Raw genomic sequence first — 18,532 nt, forward strand, 5'->3', positions numbered from 1 at the left:
AATTTGGTACTTGCTATCCATTTCTTCATGCTTAGTTGAACTGCTTCACGTGGCTTTAATGAATATTAGGGCCAAAAACAGTGCTTCAGCCCTGGAAATCTTCAAACCAACCTCTTTCTCAAGCCTTACATGGGATCTATGTTGTGTAAAAGGTTTTATTCTACAGCCTTGAATGGGATCGCGCTATCAGAAGCTTGTGCTTCTCTGGCTCATGTGCAAATCTTCTTCCCTATGCTACAAAAAAACAAAGCAAAAGACATCAAATTGATCTGTCATAAAAGAAAGCCTATTCTCTGTGCCTGCCTTGTTGCAGGCCTTTCAGCAAGAAAACAAGATGGTTAATTGGAGGCAAATGCAGCCTCGCTCCTTCTAGCTGGTAGCTTGTTTGTTACAGCTGTGTATATTGACTTCTTCAGCTAATTTAGTGGCTTATATGTTAAATGCAAATTCTTTTCATCATCTTCTGCTCACCTGATAATATCATTTTATGGAAATAACTGCATGAGCAATGATGTGTTGCCAAAGCATGATGAGTAATTGCCATCTGAGACAAACAGTTTCCTAATGCTGACATGAGAGGGTGCAGGACCAGAGCATGCAGAATCTCTCCCAGTGTCTCTTGGCAGGATTTAAAACAAAATAAGAATAGCTGAGAAATCTCTACACATCATGAATCACTTGAGGACAGTTCTGTAACTTGCATCCATTTCTTGCCTTTCTCTTCCCCCGCTCCTATCTGGATTTAATTCTAGTACTTCTGGAACTATGGTTCTGCCTTCCTCTGGTGCTTTTCCTCTGGGAGCTAAGAGATTTCAGAGCTGTTATGAAACCTAGGAGGAACTTTTTGAAACCCAGCAGCTTTTTATTAGATCTACTTTTAGAATCATAGAATAGTTAGGGTTTGAAAGGACCATAAGATCATCTAGTTCCAATCTCCCTGCCATGGGCAGGGACACCTCACACTAAACCGTGGCTCTGTCCAACCTGGCCTTGAACACTGCCAGGGATGGAGCATTCACAACTTCCTTGGGCAACCGATTCCAGTGCCTCACCACCCTTACAGTAAAGAACTTCTTCCTTATATCCAATCTAAACTTTCCTTGTTTAAGTTTGAACCTGTTACCCCTTGTCCTATCACTACAGTCCCCAATGAAGAGTCCAGCCCTAGCATCCTTATAGGCCCCCTTCAGGTACTGGAAGGCTGCTATGAGGTCTCCACTCAGCCTTCTCTTCCCCAGGCTGAACAGCCCCAACTTTCTCATCCTGCCTTCATATGGGAGGTGCTCCAGTCCCCTGATCATCCTCGTGGTCCTCCTCTGGACTTGTTCCAACAGTTCCATGTCCTTTTTATGTTGAGGAGACCAGAACTGCACACAATACTGCCAGAGAGGTCTCATGAGAGCAGAAGAGAGGGACAGGATTGCCTCCTTTGACCTGCTGGTCATGCTTCTTTTAATGCAACCCAGGGTACGGTTGGCTTTCTGGACTGCGAGTGCACACTGAAGCCGGCTCATGTTCATTTTCTCATCGACCAGCACCCCCAAGTCCTTCTCCACAGGGCTGCTTTGAAGCTTTTCTCTGTCCAACCTGTAGGTGTCCTGGGATTGTAGGTTACCCTGCTCTTGCAGGGGGGTTGGACTAGATGATCTTTTTAGGTCCCTTCCAACCCTTGGGATTCTGTGTGTGATTCTGTGTGATTGCCCCAATGCAGGTGTAGGACCTTGCACTTGACATGGTTAAACTTAATAAGGTTGGCATTTGCCCACCTCACAAGCATGTCAAAGGTCCTCTGGATGGCATTCCTTCCCTCCAGGGTATCAACCGAACCACACAGCTTGGTGTCATTGGCAAACTTGCTGAGGGCACACTCAATCCCACTGTCCATGTTACCGACAAAGATGTTGAACATGACCAGTCCCAACACCGATCCCTGAGGGACACCACTTGTTACTGGTCTCCAGCTGGACATTGAGCCATTGAACACAACTCTTTGCATGCAGCCATCCAGCCAGCTCTTTATCCACCAAGTGGTCCACCAATCAAACTGATGCCTCTCCAATTTAGAGACAAAGATGTCATGCAGGACAGTGTCAAATGCTTTGCACAGGTCAAGGTAGTCCATCAACTGCTCTACCACTGTCCATCAGTTCTGTAGCCCCATCATAGAAGGCCACCAAATTGGTCAGGCAGGATTTCCCCTTAGTGAAGCCATGCTGGCTGTCACCAAGCACCTTGTTGTTTTTCATGTGCCTTAGCATGCCTTCCAGGAGAATCTGCTTCAAGATTTTACCAGGCACAGAGGTGAGACTGACTGGTCTGTAGTTCCCTGGGTCATCCGTTTTCCTCTTCTTGAAAATGGGGTTATATTTCCCTTTTTCCAGTTGTTGGGAACTTCACCTGACTTCCATGAAGGTACGAGACTGCCATTTTTCGTATCTGTGGGACATTATGTACTCCCTTGCCTTGCAGGTGTAATGTGTTGAAATTAATCCATATTATCAAGTGAAGTTGGACGTGTAGAGGAACAGAAGTTTGGTTTAAGTCAGCTGGGTGTGACTTAATTGCTAATATCTATAGCCTTGCCAAACTGTATTTTCCTAAGACAGAATCAAATGTACTACAGAAGAAAATGTCAGTTGACTCAAATTTTTTGGTGGTGTCTTTTTTCACTGAGGAAATCTGTCAAAGATAATAAATTCTGTGAAGTTCACAAATCACACTTTTCAGGTGAAAATGCAGCTGAAATGTGTAACATCTATTGGTATTGTTAATGCTTCAAATTCAATTATCTTCAACATGACTTTGCTGTTAATTTCTTTCTCTGTGTGTGCACATATATTGTGACTTATTTCCGTCACTCAGGTTATATTCTTACCATTGGCCCGCCTGAAGATTTATGCTCATTTGTTTTAATTTTCAGGAGTCTGAAATTTGTCTGGCTTTGCTGAGTTTTAAGCATGCATTAAATATTTTAAGTTAATTTTTAAATAATTACTGCATTCAAGTTGAATTCATGTGAAAGCACTAAAGTTCTCAAAGTTTCTACTCAGAAAGGTGACCTTGCACAGCTTATGCCTGTGTCAGCCTGGCTTTGTCACCTTGATGGATCATATTAGTGAACTTTGCTTGGTTCTGGCAGTGTTTTGTCAGAATTGGCATCCACATTTGGGAACTCCAAATTCTGCATCAAAGAGCAAACCAAACTGTGTATGCATGTGAATTAATTTGGTCTCTGTACCAAAGGATTTGTACCCAAATCCTGACTTAATATAGTATATATAAAGGTATACATGTTTTATGCTGAGGAGCTGGTAGACTCTGCTAGAAAAAGTGAGGAAACAAGTGGTATCTGACATTTATTAGGATTGTTTTCTTTCTATGGAGTGTTTTCTAAATGTTTTTTTTTTTAATTGCTGCTTTTAATTTTTTTACTAGAACCACCTAGGGTTGTCATTTCACCTAAGAATCAGACTTTTACAGAAGGCTCTGAAGTGTCCATCAGATGTTCTGCTACAGGTTATCCAAAGCCGACAGTAGTATGGACACACAACGATATGTTTATTATTGGTTCAAGCAGGTAGGGGTTATGGATTTCTTTATTTTTTTTTCCTATGTGAGAAAGAAATTTTGAACACTGCCAAAATATTCTCACTAATTCTTTCACAGGAGTCTGTGAGTTTTGGAAATAACATCTTAACCTTCATTTTTATAAGTCTTTAACTTCAATTTCCTCAACTATAAAATAGGAATATTTTAGTTCTCTTCTTCAGAAGGCTTTTCACAAGATTCATTTAAAGGCTTTTCACAAAATGCATTTATATTTTCTGCTAGATATAATAATACTAATATTGTTGTTTAACATGGGAAAATAAACCAGGAATACCTCTGGTGCCCATCAACAGGACGAGGAGCAATGAATATAAACTAAAGAACAAGTTTCACCTTAGCATGAGGAAGAACTTCTTTATGCTGAGGGTGGCAGAGCAGTGGAACAGGCTGCCAGGAAGGCTGTGGAGTTTCACTTTCTGGAGGCATTCAAAACCTGCTTGGACATTTTCCTGTGTAACCTGCTCTGGGTGGCCCTGCGTTGGCATGGGGGACTGGGCAAGGTGATCTACAGAGGTCCCTTCCAACCCCAATGATTTTATGATTGTTATTCAGTAATACCTGCTCATGAGCCATCTGGTTATCCTGCTGCTGTTACTGTTTCTAGTGTGGATGTGTTACTCTTTTTTATTTAACTGATCAAGCTTTTTGTCCCTTGTGTGTTTACAGGTATAGGTTGACCCCAGAAGGCACCTTAGTCATAAGAAAGGCAATTCCAAAAGATGCAGGAATTTATGGTTGTTTGGCAAGTAACTCAGCTGGGACAGAGAAACAAATCTCCACTCTTACATACATTGGTAAGTAAAAGACACTGTAGGGAAATTAGAAAGCAAACTAATACATCGTTAGGGAAGAACTATTAAAATTAGTAGAACATACTGGTAGGAATCTAAAAAAATAGAAAACATGATGAATATTTTACAAATGTCCCTTTGGTTTTCTGTTCAAATCTGAGTAGTATTGTTAAGTGGCATTTGGGGCTTCATGTTTCTTATGCTGTTCTTAAGAAAAATAAACGAATAAGGGGTATTAACCTGAGCAGGCCTTTAGAAAACGAATCGTGAAATTTCTGTGAAATTCTTGTAGCATGCTTAGCACTCCAGAGTCCAAATTGTCCAAATTGTCGTGTGAATTGTCCAAATTGTCATCTAAACACTATGTTAATATGTTAATAGCAGAGTATTAAAATGACCAACACCTGGCTGGAGAGGGAGAATGGCTCTTAACCTTTTTAATTTCTATAGGATGAAACTTTTTTGATTCTGTCCTTAAATTCCTTGCAGGTTCTGCTTGTGATCCGGGTGCTCTGGGTAGACTTTATTTTTTTCGTGTTTGCCAGTGTTTATCTCTCACCTTACGTGATTTTTAAGCTTGTTTGACTTTAAATGCAAATATTCTTCCATATAAAAGAGAAACTCAGTATTTCATTTTTTATGTCTTAAAAATGGTGTATGCTCTTGATGAGCAACTGATTTTTTCTGTATTGTTTTGTTTTAGAGGGCCCAACATTGACCGTAGTTCAAAGTGAAATTCTGGTTGCTCTTGGAGACACAACTATTATGGAGTGTAAACCAACTGGCATTCCGCAACCCCAAGTTAAATGGTTTAAAGGTACATTCATTACTGTGTGTTTGGTGTATTTGTGTTAGCAGGAATAATGATCTTGAAGTGGCTTTGTTTCCTTACAAATATAGTATTCAGGCAGTGACTGACCTGTGAAATTCTCTAAATATAGAGGATACGGAACTTGATCTCTAGGGCATGAATTCTTGCTCCTGTGTAAGTACAGTGAATTAATAGCGTAATTATTAATAATAATAATAACAAAAAAGCTGAGCCTCTTGCCTGCTGAAAGAAGTTTCATTCTTCTGTCAGAAAATGTTTAGCTAAATGCCACAAAAACCAGAAGTAATTTTTCTGGTTTTCCCATTGGACATTTCCTCAAATTTCTTTGCAGTACATTGGGAATTTTTATATGCTTCTTCATCCTAATCTTAGAGGTATCTACTATAATTTCTTCAGTAATGTGTATATTTGGTATCAGAACTGCAGGAGTTTTTACAGAGTTAAATGGGAGCCAGAGAATCCCATGTATCCCACTGAACATTTATTCTCAGAAAAGGCAGCTGGTTCCTGTGTGTGATTGTATAAACTACCTGCTGATTTTCTGGAAAACCAGTCATGCTGTTAGGTAGATATTGCCACCAGATAGCTTATCTAGTATATACCCAGTATTTCATGTCTGACAGCGGCTGGAGGGAAGCACAAAACTCTTTGTGGTCTGTTTGCAAATAACCTACCCTCAAAGGAAGTTTCTTCTGAACTCAGTGCAGTTAATGAATGGCTTGTATTTTAAAGCAGAGTCAGCAAACATTTGCTATTCATCCCAAAGTGTACATGTGGGCCAATTCTGAATGTTACGCGTCAGGATTGTGTCTCCTGCTGAGCTTGACATGTAGCAGAGCTGTTTTCTAGGTTTGTGGAGCCTCCAACTTGGTACAGAGCTGGCAGGGAAGTGGCTGTACCACATAGCCTCTAATTTGGGAAGAAGAAATACAGCCTGGCACACTGTCAATGTTGATCTCTGTCAAAACCTACTTGCATTTGTATTCCCCTTGTGAAACAAATAAACAAATAAATAAAAAAAATATTATATCTAATGTAGTAATGAATTTTTCTGCACATTTGAGAGGAAGTCAGAACATTCATCTGCTGAAAGAATACAGCCATACTGAGAACTAATCTCAAACTTGGACGCTGTTTCTTGGAATAATTTTGATAAATACCCTGTTATATTTCAGTTACTTTTTTCTGTCTGGACTTAGGTGACTTAGAGTTGAAGCCATCAGCATTTCTCATTATTGATATTCATCGGGGTCTTTTGAAGATCCAGGAAACACAAGACCTGGATGCTGGTGACTATACCTGTGTGGCTACCAATGATGCAGGGAGAGCTTCTGGAAAGATAACTCTAGATGTTGGTTGTAAGTAGCTTGCAATCTAGACAGTAAATACTCTAATTTCAGAGTTTCCCCATCTGGTCAATGGTTGCTTGGTTATCTGAAAGTCTCTCACAAATGGTGATTACTAAGCTGTTTCCTTGTCCTATTTGGGCTCCAGCTTTCCTCCACTCTTTCTTCCTTTGAGAAGTATGAAAGTTATGAGGAGGAAGGGAGAGGCAGAGGAGGAGGAAACTGTTCAAACCTCAACCTAACATAGATCTCAAATAGACAATACTATCACACTAACTTCAGCTACTATGTAAGTTTTCTATAACTTGTTCCTTCCTCTCCTCTTTTCTTAATTTCTTCTAACTGCTTTTGGCCTGACACATCACGTCTTGTTAAATGCATATTCCTATCAGGCCCATAGAATTTCTGAAGCAATGAACAATGCTATTAGAAGGAGATGAGTAACTTAACAATGCTATCACTTGAGTATGCAATTTCATCTGATGGTGGTAGTTGTATCTTCATTTTTGTAAGATGTTTAGCCTACTTCTGAGCTCCCCATTGTAAGTACAGAGCATATAAGGCTGCTTTTGTAAGGTGTTGCTAGAGTTGGGAAACTGTTGTTAGAAGAATAATTGTGCATATGGGACATAAATTTAGGTTGTCAGTAGTGTAAGCAGGATGCTAATGTCTTGTTGCAACCCCAATTCACTTTGTTTTCTTTTTTGTTTTCTTTTTTTTTTTCTCCCTTCCCTACCAGCTCCCCCAGTTTTCACACAGGAACCCAATGATGAATCTGTGGATATTGGCTCAAACATCACACTGCCATGCTATGTTCAGGGTTACCCAGAACCAAAGGTTAAATGGAGGCGGTTAAATGGTGCTTCCCTTTTCTCAAGACCATTTGCAGTTAGTTCTGTCAGTCAACTCAGAACAGGAGCTCTGTCTATTAACAGTAGGTAGACTGAACTTAAAAAATAAATAATATTCCAGAAGGAAATATGACATATGCAGTGCAATTAAGTTGCTACAATACTTTATAAAATTGTTAAACTTGTAAAAAGAATGGATTTTTGTCAGAGATTGTGTTCCTGATACTGTCTTCATTGCTTCTGAAACGCAGTTCATTTTCCTATGAATTGCAGATTCAGTTATGTGTGGTCATTGGCTTCACTGTTCTTCATGGAAATTATTGCACCTTTGTCTTTTGTATAATTTCTTTTTTTTTTTTCTTTTGCAAATTGTTTTTGAATTGTTTTTAGACAAGTCCTAATTTGGGTAATATCTAAAAATCCTCTGAGTGGCTTTGTGATTTTGGTTTCTTATAGCATTTCAGTCACTCTTATGCTTAATGGTGTTATCCTGATTTCTTAATTAGCTTTTTTATTCCTTTGTAGACATAATCAGGCTGGGTGAAATAATTCCTCCCTACTGGACATACAGTGCAGTAGCTCGTGTCTTTTGTACTATTTTGTTGGTGTCTCTTCACATACAGACACATTGCTCTATGTAGTAAGCAATATTCTGTAGTCAGTGCACTATATAATAGTCTATGTATTTCTTATACACATTAGAGTATATTAAATTATATGCCATAGATAAAGCAATGAAAAGTATCCTGTATATTTATGTAATGGGTTTTGTTACTCCAGTGCTTGTATAGTCATTGCTTCTCTACTTGGTGACAGATGGAAAAGAACCATCCGGCCAAACCTAAATATTTAACTGAAAAATAAAAGGGTAATGTATCCATGTATTGCACACTTTCCAATATAATTTCAGATGCTGCAATTGCATTTATTTTTTTTTCGCCCTCTAGATTTGTGGGTCAGTGATGAAGGAACTTACATCTGTGAAGCTGAGAACCAGTTTGGAAGGATTCAGTCACGGCCAGCCATAATCACCGTAACTGGACTGGGTAAGACTGATTAATGTCAGTGACAGCAAAGAAAGGGGAGACTGGCAGCATTTCAATATCTGGAGTACACTGGAGGAGGCAGTAGTTGGTGGTGTTTATATAAAAATGAAGATGTTTGTGGGTTATGTTCATACATCGTGACATGCTATATTTACACATATGTACACACAAATAGAATCAGAATACACTTGTGTGGAATATTTAACTGATTTGAGTGAATCTTGTGCGTTAAAACATTATCTTCTGACTGACATTAATTTGAATTATTTCCATCTACATTTTATAACATGGAGCTTAAAAAATAATTTATCCTGTCTTCTGTTTCTTCTTCCTAAGTAAATTCATTCAGGAATGAAAAATCACCATAATGATGAATGCTAGTAATGTTTTTTTGCCATTTAAAAAAAGAACAAAAAGACAGCTATGAACTTGCTTAGATCAGTGTGTTGATAAAACTGTGAAGAAATCTTAGCAATCCAAGAAGACAGTAAACATCTAGCTTTGACAACAGCTGTGCTATTAAGGAGTTGTTTATTATCTTAGTCAGACAATTGGCAATAAAAAGAAAAATACTGCTATGGAATGTATACATTTGTGGGAGGGTACAAAGAAACCATTTGTTAACTAGTAGTTAAGTAGTATTTAATAAATGTGTTTTTACCTATTTAAAAGTGTTATTTGATCACCTTAAAATTATTTGACCAAGCATGTGCTCAGGAGTGCTTTCTGTTGGCTCTTTACAGAGAATGCAGAGTTTTCTCTGGGGCTGTTGAACTCTATTCTAACCTTTTAAAATTTTATGCCCAAAGGAAATTACCACTTTTTTTTTTTTTTTTTTTTTTTTTTTTTTTTGGTCTTTTTGTCCTCTCCAAAACTGCTACTTCTGTTCTTTGGAGTTTTGCCCAAGTAAGGGAAAATAATATATCAAGTTGGTATCAGGGGAGCATGAGTTTTCAGGGAAATGCTGGTTTGAATCTCACAGCTATTTTCCTCAGGTACTGGATATCTCTCCATTGTGGTCCACTTGCCTGGGTGCCATATAGCCTCTTCCTTGAAGTGATACCTTTCCTTCACGCTTGACAGGAGTGGCTTCCAGAGGCTGAGGACCTGTGTCCCTCTCCCAGTTGCTTTGTCAATTCCCTTTCCTTAGAAAGTGACCCCAGCTGCTTGGCTTCCCTACCCTCTAATTCCAGGCTACTAGCCCTTTCACCCCAGCATGGGAGCAGCCAGGCATTAATGTGCTTACCCAGACAATGGCTGAAATATTTTCACATATCCTGCAGCTCATTCAGGGATAAGGATCGAGATGTTACTTCTACCTCTTCTTCCAGGAGGTGATCCTGCCCCTCTACTCTGCTCTTGTGAGACCTCACCTGGAGTATTATGTGCAGTTCTGGTGTCCTCAACATAAAAAGGACATGGAACTGTTGGAACAAGTCCAGAGGAGGGCCACGAGGATGATCAGGGGACTGGAGCACCTTCCATATGAAGGCAGGATGAGAAAGTTGGGTCTGTTCAGCCTGGAGAAGAGAAGGCTGCGTGCGGACCTCATAGCAGCCTTCCAGTATCTGACGGGTGCCTGTAAGGATGCTGGGGCTGGACTCTTCATTGGGGACTGTAGTGATAGGACAAGGGGTAACAGGTTCAAACTTAAACAAGGAAAGTTTAGATTGGATATAAGGAAGAAATTCTTTACTGTAAGGGTGGTGAGGCACTGGAATCGGTTGCCCAGGGAAGTTGTGAATGCTCCATCCCTGGCGGTGTTCAAGGCTAAGTTGGACAGAGCCTTGGGACGCATGGTTTAGTGTGAGGTGTCCCTGCCCATGGCAGGGGGGTTGTAACTAGATGATCTTAAGGCCTTTTCCAACCCTAAGTACTCTATGATTCTATGAATCCAATTTCAGCTAGGCAACATCTTCACTTTCTGCCCATCTTCTTTTTTTTGTCATAAAATTGAGTATGTTGGAACTCTCATGCTTTTTGTTGATGACAACATTTTTTTCTTAACCCTTTTTTCCTTTCTATTTACACTGTATAGTTTTCACTGTAGGAAATGATTCTTGCTCTATATTTGTATAGCACCTTATGCAAGAACACCTTTGTCTAATGCTACTGCATGTATCATTAGTGACAGGACTAATAATAAAAATTCAAATTCAATACTTTTCATGAATACATAAAAATTCATAATAACATTTTCTAATTCTTTCATTTGTTCAAGTTACACCTCTGATTGGAGTAAGTCCAGCCACAGCCAATGTAATTGAGGGGCAGCAGCTCACTTTGCCATGCGTATTGCTTGCTGGGAACCCCATTCCAGATCGCAAGTGGATTAAAAACAGTATGGTGGTAAGACTGTTTTGTTTCCTCTAAGATTTATTGGCAGAGTAAATCTACAACTGACATTTCCAGCCACAATAACAACTTGGTTTAACTTACCAAAGTTGATGTACAAATATATTGATAGGTTTTAAGCTTTCAAATAAAAATGGCTCATGAGGTTGTACTGGCTCACTGGAAGCAAGGATCCAATGTCATTGAGTTGAATTACAGCAGACAACCACCACTCAGCAGGAACTGTTGCCTGCCCAGGAGAAACCAGTTGGCTGTACCTGTAAGGCAATAGCTGCTTCTGAGTCTATGCAGGTGCTGTCATTCGGAGTACAGCCATTCCCCTGAGAAATGAGTTTATTACTGTTCATAATATGAAAGTGGAATTGTGGCATCCTGATGGTTAGGCTTCACTGATCACTGCCCATTCTTGGAAATATCTAAGTCTGAAGCATAGATGAGGATATAGGAGATTATATTTGGAGAGGTAAAGGTCTAAAAAAGAACTTGGAACCAAAGTATTTGTGAATTGTCCTTCTACCGTCTATCTTACTTTTAAAGCAGTTTTAGATGTCCTTGTTAACTCTTGAATTTCAGCCTTCATCTCTGAATATAGGAATGCTAGTGGAATGTACCTACCAGAATGACAAAAGAATATTTTTTTTTCAGATTTAAGGTTTTTTAACGTTATGACTTTTGTTGTTCCTGATAGAATGAGATAAATGTCAGTATCTCTACACCATATACTCCTTTCCTAGTGGTGCACTGCTCTGGGCATGAAAGAGTGTATTTTCTTTCCCTCTAGGGAGCATACCATTGCCAGTTTATATCCTGTAGACAGAAAGGTGTTGTAGACACTACACTTTACTAGCAGCCAAACACAGATTTTAACATCTATATGAAGCTTTGCCTGCTAATATCTCCCTAAAGCCTTTGCTCCACAGCTTTAATTAAAATATTATAGAAATTTTTCTTTTATTTATCAACACTGGGCAGAACCCTTGCACAACCTGACCGTTCACTTGATAGAGTTTTTTGCTCAGTGTTTGTATCACTGCAAATCATTGGCCTTTTTTCAGACTGTGTAAGTGCAAGCAGCACAGGTTGTAACTTCTGTGAGAAATACTGGCAGAATCCTTCTTGTTGAATTGCTAATTCCTCTGTATAACAGTGCTGGTTCCTTGTAATTGTAAGCTCTTGGCAGAAGCTACACTCCAAGGACAGTGTTAGGGTAAGTTATGTTTAGAGAAGAATGCAGCTTTTTCTGAGCACAGCATGACTGGAACCATTTTGCATTCTAACAACCTTTCTGTAAGGCAAGTCTGTGTTGCTGAGTTCATGGATTTTTTGGGTGTTGCTATAATGTACATAACTTAAATAAAACCCTACTCTTTGGTGAAAGTTGGAACTTTTATGTTTCAGAGTGGTATGCATCAGAGCTGATCTCTTCTACTTGATGGATATGGCAAGTTAGAAGGTTAAAGAAAGATCTCTTTGTGGAAGAATGATGAGCCATTGCCTTCATTAAGAGCTGATCTATGATCAAATTGAGTAACCAATATTGAGTAACCAAATTGAGTAACCAAATAAATTGGATCAACCAATAAAGACTGCAGTAAATTAATCCATCTAAATTTCTTTTGTTTCAGGGTACGATTTTAAGCATGAGTGGCAGTTCTGTATGTGCTGTGGCAGAGCAGAGTTGCTGTTTCATATCTTAATCTCATTCCAGCAGTAAATACTAGGTGCTACCAAAACTCTTATTTAAAATTAGCTTTTTATGAAAGATGGAAAGTAGGAAAAGCTCTAGTAAAATCCTCCAGGAACGTATTTTTAAGAATGTGGAATGGTCAAGTGAACTTATGCTGCATCCCAAAGTAAATATTATTAATGAGCCTTTTCTTCACCAAAATGTTACATCACTCTTTTGGCAGCTTGTTCCCAATCCCTACATTAATGTGCGCAGTGATGGAAGCCTGCACCTTGAAAGAGTTCGGCTGCAGGATGGTGGTGATTATACCTGCATGGCAAGTAATGTTGCTGGGACAAGCAATAAAACTACTACTGTTAATGTGTATGGTAAGGAATACTGTCTTGCTGCTTTTGTGCCAAATGTAAGATGACAGTGCTTTTATTGCTACCAGCAGCTTTCACCCATGCTTTTTTGTTAGTTGTACTAATTTCTCAAATGTCATGTTTTGTAATGGTATGTTCTAAATTAACATGGTGGAAAATTTGATCCACTGCACAGCAAAGAACCAAATGATCAAGACTTTTTAAAATAAATGGAAATGACACCATTTGGTGTTTAGTAAAGATTCTCATTTTTATGCATGTACACAGGCTGGGCTGTGCAGTCTTCATGTCTAGCTTTATTAACAAAACAGGCACAAGTGGAAGTTTACTGGCAAACAATGACAAGTGCTGTCTGGTGGTTTCATGACTGATGTAAAGAGGCACAACTCGTGGGAGAATTAGAACAAAAATGAATAATAAGTTTGGCAACATGTGTTTAGTTGTTGGTTGGTTCCCTTCCACCTCCCTTTTTTTTCTTTAATTAAAACACAAGAAAAAATTACACTGACAGCAAGACAAAGTGTTAGCACTGTGGTAACCTGTCTGAAATTCAGCTGAACATATTTGTTTTAACACTGTGGGGGGTCACAACCACTTCATGGTTTACAGCCTGAAATTTTCTGATGTGTTAAATTAATCACGGGAGATCTATTTTAAGTTTCATTGAACTTGCTGTGGAACATTCTTTTATGCTAAGGTTGGCTATTATTTTTCAATACAGGCAAGTACTCAGTGTCTGAAAGCTTAGTCTTCCATGTCAACACTAGTTTTTCGAATATTTCACAACTTGAGAGCAGAAAGGAATATATTTGTATGGCTTTAGAAAGATCTCATTTTTGGTATTACAGACTTAAAGCTGATCTTTTTTTCTGTTTTAAATTCAAAATCAGCTCAGATAATTAGGGGAACTGTAGCTCTTGTTATCTCTCATTACAAATTTTGTGAAGTGATCTGGTATTTTTATTCAAGTTTGTTTAACAGCCAGTCTCCGCAGAAATCATCACTGGAGTTAGCACAACTTTGTAGTATTTATAACAAAGAGTGTGACTTCACGTCTACTCTGTTCAAAATGTTTTCCATCAATGAAAACTGATTCAGCACCAAAAATGCTGAATCCATTCTCATGAAAGATGCTGTGTAGATTGAATCATGCGCAGTCAGAGGATACTGGACAAAGACTTTCTGAAACTATTGCAATCAGGTATGTGAAATACCTGCAGTTAGTTTAAAACTATGTGCACCTAATCCAATGGTCAATATGTGGCTGACATGTTTTGTTATGAACAGGTACCTATTCTGTCATGAAAGACTGCAGGGTGGAAGGGAAAGTGGATGGTCATTGTCAGTGCTAGGATTCAAAAGAGGCTGAAAATTCCCAAGCCCTGCTGCCTGTATGAAATAGTAATTGAATTTAAGGATTTTATTGTAAGGTTTATGCCATGGTTTGAAATGTTTTCTACATGTGTTTAATATTTGCACTTATTTTTAGTTCTGCCTGTTATTCAGCATGGGCAGCAGATATTCAGCACTATTGAAGGAATCCCAGTAACATTACCATGCAAAGCAAGTGGAGTTCCTAAGCCATCTATTGTCTGGTCTAAGGTAATTTCTCAGTTTTGAGCTGTTCATGATGAAAGATCTTGAATTGAATCATAATTTAGTTGTCATAAAAACTAAATGCAAAAAACATGGTGAAAAGCATCAGTTCTGAGAAAACTGGAAATCTCCCTTTATTCATGTCTGCCTTTGTTTCTCAGAGCAGTGCTTTCTGGCCATGGTGCAGCCATTGATCAATGTTCTAGTCTTTGGAAGGGTTTGCTTATCTGTATCTTTCTGGTTTTTAACACTATAAAAATTGTTCAGATTCCTATTATGACTTGATAATTTGAGATTAGCAATCTTCCAAAGATTGAAAGTTTAGTTTTGGTTTTGAGCTTTACTTTAAGATGACATTTTTCTTTGAGGAAGCTGTGTCTATAGTAGCATTCTGTGGTTAACCTTAACTTATCCATCCTTTCCGTGACAAGATGCCCAGTGAGGAGGATCTCAGCCTTTTGGGGAATTTTTCTGAAAGTCAATCTTCCTTAGATTTTACTGTATTGCTGTTAACTTTAGCTTTTATTGAATTATATCCAGGCACTGTGGACTTTAATTTTTTTTTTCTTTCCACAGAAAGGAGAAGTAATTCTTTCCAGCAATGTGAAATTTTCTGCAGGGTCTGATGGAAGTCTGTATGTAGTTTCACCAGGGGATGAAGAAACTGGGGAATATGTGTGCACTGCAACAAATGCTGCTGGTTATGCTACACGGAAAGTCCAGCTGACTGTCTATGGTATAGATGAACTGAAATCAAATATAATGTTGTTGTCTCTGTCCCCTCATTGCATTCTACTTTAGACAGTAAAACCCATACCAGTGGATTGTGAAGTAGGATACCCACCATGCAAATAGGATTTAAACTAGTCTCTGATTAGTGCTTTTGACTCTGTCCTAGATCACTGGATCCACATACTAGGCATTTTTATAAATGTTTGATACTGAAAGGCCTAAACTTCAGGCATTACAAGTTTTTCAGTACCTTTCATCTTGAGTTCAGGGACTAGGATCTTGGGCTGATCATAATTTCATCTTTTATGGAAATGGATAAGAAGTATCTGTATAGGAATAGAATTTACTTCCTACCATCTTCCAGTATTATAAAAAAAAAATTAAAATCAGGTGTAGGCTTGCTTTGCAGGGCTTTTATGGCCTTTTGTTGGTGCTGTAGTGTAACATAGTTCAGGTATTGTATACAAACTACCTATGCAACACAGAGTTCAGCATATGCATGAGCTCCATGTGCATGTTGCTGTCCAGCTTTTCGGGTAGTGCAGTCTCGCTGGTATTTGTGGTATTGTATATAGCAACAGCCAGTGTCTGAGCTACAGGGATTGTACATCAGCTTTACAATGATTTTTGTCTGTTTCAGGCATGTCATAAAAAAATGGGATTGTAATGTGAAATTCCTGACTGGAAAAATAGATGTTCAATTTGCAGTAAAATGGTATGCTATTACCTTTGTACAAATACATATATTAATTGCAGCTTCCTAACATGTTCTATGTCATAGTGAAACCTAGAGTATCCAGGCCTGGAGACCAGCAAGGAAATACATATGATAAACCCATAAAAATGTCAGTAATTGCAGGGGAAGATATCACGCTTCCATGTGAAGTAAAGAGCCTGCCGCCTCCCATAATTACCTGGGCCAAAGAAATGCAGCTCATATCTCCATTCTCTCCAAGGTAACAATGTTTGGTGTTAAAGAAAAGTGAAATTGCATCCAAGCTAAGATTTTGGAAGAGTATATAATTTCTAATTGCCAGAGGATCAATCAGAATGTATTAAGTTGTCCTGCATGAGGACCCTGTTTTATTAAGTCTTAGGACTCTTTCCCAAACCAAGCATACTTATCTTTACAAAGGAATATTAAGACCATGCACTACTGTACAGTTTCTATTCCAGTGTGTTTATACGCAATCTCGAGTCCAAGATAAGGTGATCCTGTTATACCTGTACTGCAGTGGTGTACAGAGACCCCCATAATCTATGCATGATTATAAAGGTTTAACAACTGTTTTTCTTTTGTTAAGTACTTCATATTTATGCTTGGGGAGCATTGCTTGTTAATCATATGAGGTCTGAGCTGCCTGTAGAGCACAGATGCTGATAAATGTTTAGGAGTGCTTACAAGGGCTCATTTCTCACTGTTTTTTTGAATTTAGAAACTCTCCAGACATTCTTGAACATGTGAAAACATAACTAAATGCTCATAAAAATGTTAGATGTTAGATTGACAACTTTAGAGAATGAATAGGTGGGGACCATCTTGTAATCAGCATGGGCCACAGTGTTGGAGCTCTTCCATTTCATTTTAGTCTGGTACAAAATAAGAGAGGAGACAAGTAGGTGTACTCTCTGTATGTTCTCAGTTGAAGTGCCAGGTCACAGGGTATGCTAGTGCATTCTAGTCTTCAAGATACCTCAGAAGAGGTAAAGGCTACAGCTGTATTCATAAATCAGGAAATGGAAATCATAGAATCATAGAATCATAGAATAGTTAGGGTTGGAAAGGACCTCAAGATCATCTAGTTACAACCCCCCTGCCATGGACAGGGACACCTCTCACTAAACCATCCAACACAAGGCTTCATCCAACCTGGCCTTGAACACTGCCAGGGATGGAGCACTCACAACCTCCCTGGGCGACCGATTCCAGTGTCTCACCACCCTAACAGGAAAGAACTTCCTCCTTATATCCAATCTAAACTTCCCCTGTTTAAGTTTTAACCCATTACCTCTTGTCCTGTCACTACAGTCCCTGGCAAAGAGTCCCTCCGCAGCATCCATATAGGCCCCCTTCAGATACTGGAAGGCTGCTATTAGGTCTCCACGCAGCCTTCTCTTCTCCAGGCTGAACAGCCCCAACTTCCTCAGCCTGTCTTCATACGGGAGATGCTCCAGTCCCCTGATCATCCTCGTGGCCCTCCTCTGGACTTGTTCCAACAGTTCCATGTCCTTTTTATGTTGAGGACACCAGAACTGCACACAATACTCCAGGTGAGGTCTCACAAGACCAGAGTAGAGGGGCAGGATCACCTCCTTTGACCTGCTGGTCACACTCCTTTTGATGCAGCCCAGGATACGGTTGGCTTTCTGGGCTGCGAGCGCACACTGCCGGCTCATGTTCATTTTCTCATCGACCAGCACCCCCAAGTCCTTCTCTGCAGGGCCGCTCTGAATCTCTTCTTTGCCAAGTCTGTAGCTGTGCCTGGGATTGCTCCGACCCAGGTGTAGGACCTTGCACTTGTCATGGTTGAACTTCATAAGGTTGGCATCAGCCCACCTCACAAGCGTGTCAAGGTCCCTCTGGATGGCATCCCTTCCCTCCAGCATATCAACCGGACCACACAGCTTGGTGTCATCGGCAAACTTGCTGAGGGCGCACTCAATCCCACTGTCCATGTCAGCGACGAAGATGTTAAACAAGACCAGTCCCAACACCGATCCCTGAGGGACGCCACTTGTTACCGGTCTCCAGCCTGACATCGAGCCATTGACCACAACTCTGTGTGCGGCCGTCCAGCCAGTTCTTTATCCAGCGAGTGGTCCATCCATCAAATTGATGTCTCTCCAATTTAGAGAGAAGGATGTTGTGTGGAACAGTGTCAAACGCTTTGCACAATTCCAGGTAGATGACATCAACTGCTTTACCCTTATCCATCAATTCTGTAGCCCCATCATAGAAGGCCACCAAATTGGTCAGGCAGGATTTCCCCTTAGTGAGGCCATCCTGGCTGTCACCAAGCACCTTGTTGTTCTTCATGTGCCTTAGCATGTTGTCCAGGAGAATGTGCTCCATGATTTTGCCAGGCACAGAGGTGAGACTGACTGGTCTGTAATTCCCCGGGTCTTCCATTTTCCCCTTCTTGATAATGGGGGTTATATTTCCCTTTTTCCAGTCGTTGGGAACTTCACCTGACTGCCATGAGTTTTCAAATATGATGGCCAGTGGCTTAGCAACTTCCTTCACCAGCTCCTTCAGGACCCGCGGATGGATTCCATCAGGTCCCATGGACTTGTGCGCGTTCAGATTTTTAAGATGGTCTCG

At 39.7% G+C, this 18,532-nt stretch overlaps 1 protein-coding gene across 1 annotated transcript in view; it reads left to right on the top strand.

The window, feature by feature from the left end:
• Positions 1–18,532, top strand: part of HMCN1 (hemicentin 1) — a 196,023-nt gene that overhangs the window by 75,936 nt on the left and 101,555 nt on the right. Inside the window, exons 12-22 of the mRNA XM_065674233.1 lie at positions 3,436–3,577; positions 4,276–4,403; positions 5,104–5,217; positions 6,432–6,590; positions 7,318–7,512; positions 8,377–8,475; positions 10,697–10,824; positions 12,741–12,885; positions 14,372–14,484; positions 15,055–15,214; positions 15,992–16,166. Coding sequence (XP_065530305.1) covers positions 3,436–3,577; positions 4,276–4,403; positions 5,104–5,217; positions 6,432–6,590; positions 7,318–7,512; positions 8,377–8,475; positions 10,697–10,824; positions 12,741–12,885; positions 14,372–14,484; positions 15,055–15,214; positions 15,992–16,166 — 1,558 coding nt within the window. The remainder of the gene's footprint in view (positions 1–3,435; positions 3,578–4,275; positions 4,404–5,103; positions 5,218–6,431; positions 6,591–7,317; positions 7,513–8,376; positions 8,476–10,696; positions 10,825–12,740; positions 12,886–14,371; positions 14,485–15,054; positions 15,215–15,991; positions 16,167–18,532) is intronic.

Source organism: Lathamus discolor, chromosome 3, assembly GCF_037157495.1.
Source record: "Lathamus discolor isolate bLatDis1 chromosome 3, bLatDis1.hap1, whole genome shotgun sequence".
In the NCBI taxonomy this organism is placed as follows: Eukaryota; Metazoa; Chordata; class Aves; order Psittaciformes; family Psittacidae; genus Lathamus; species Lathamus discolor.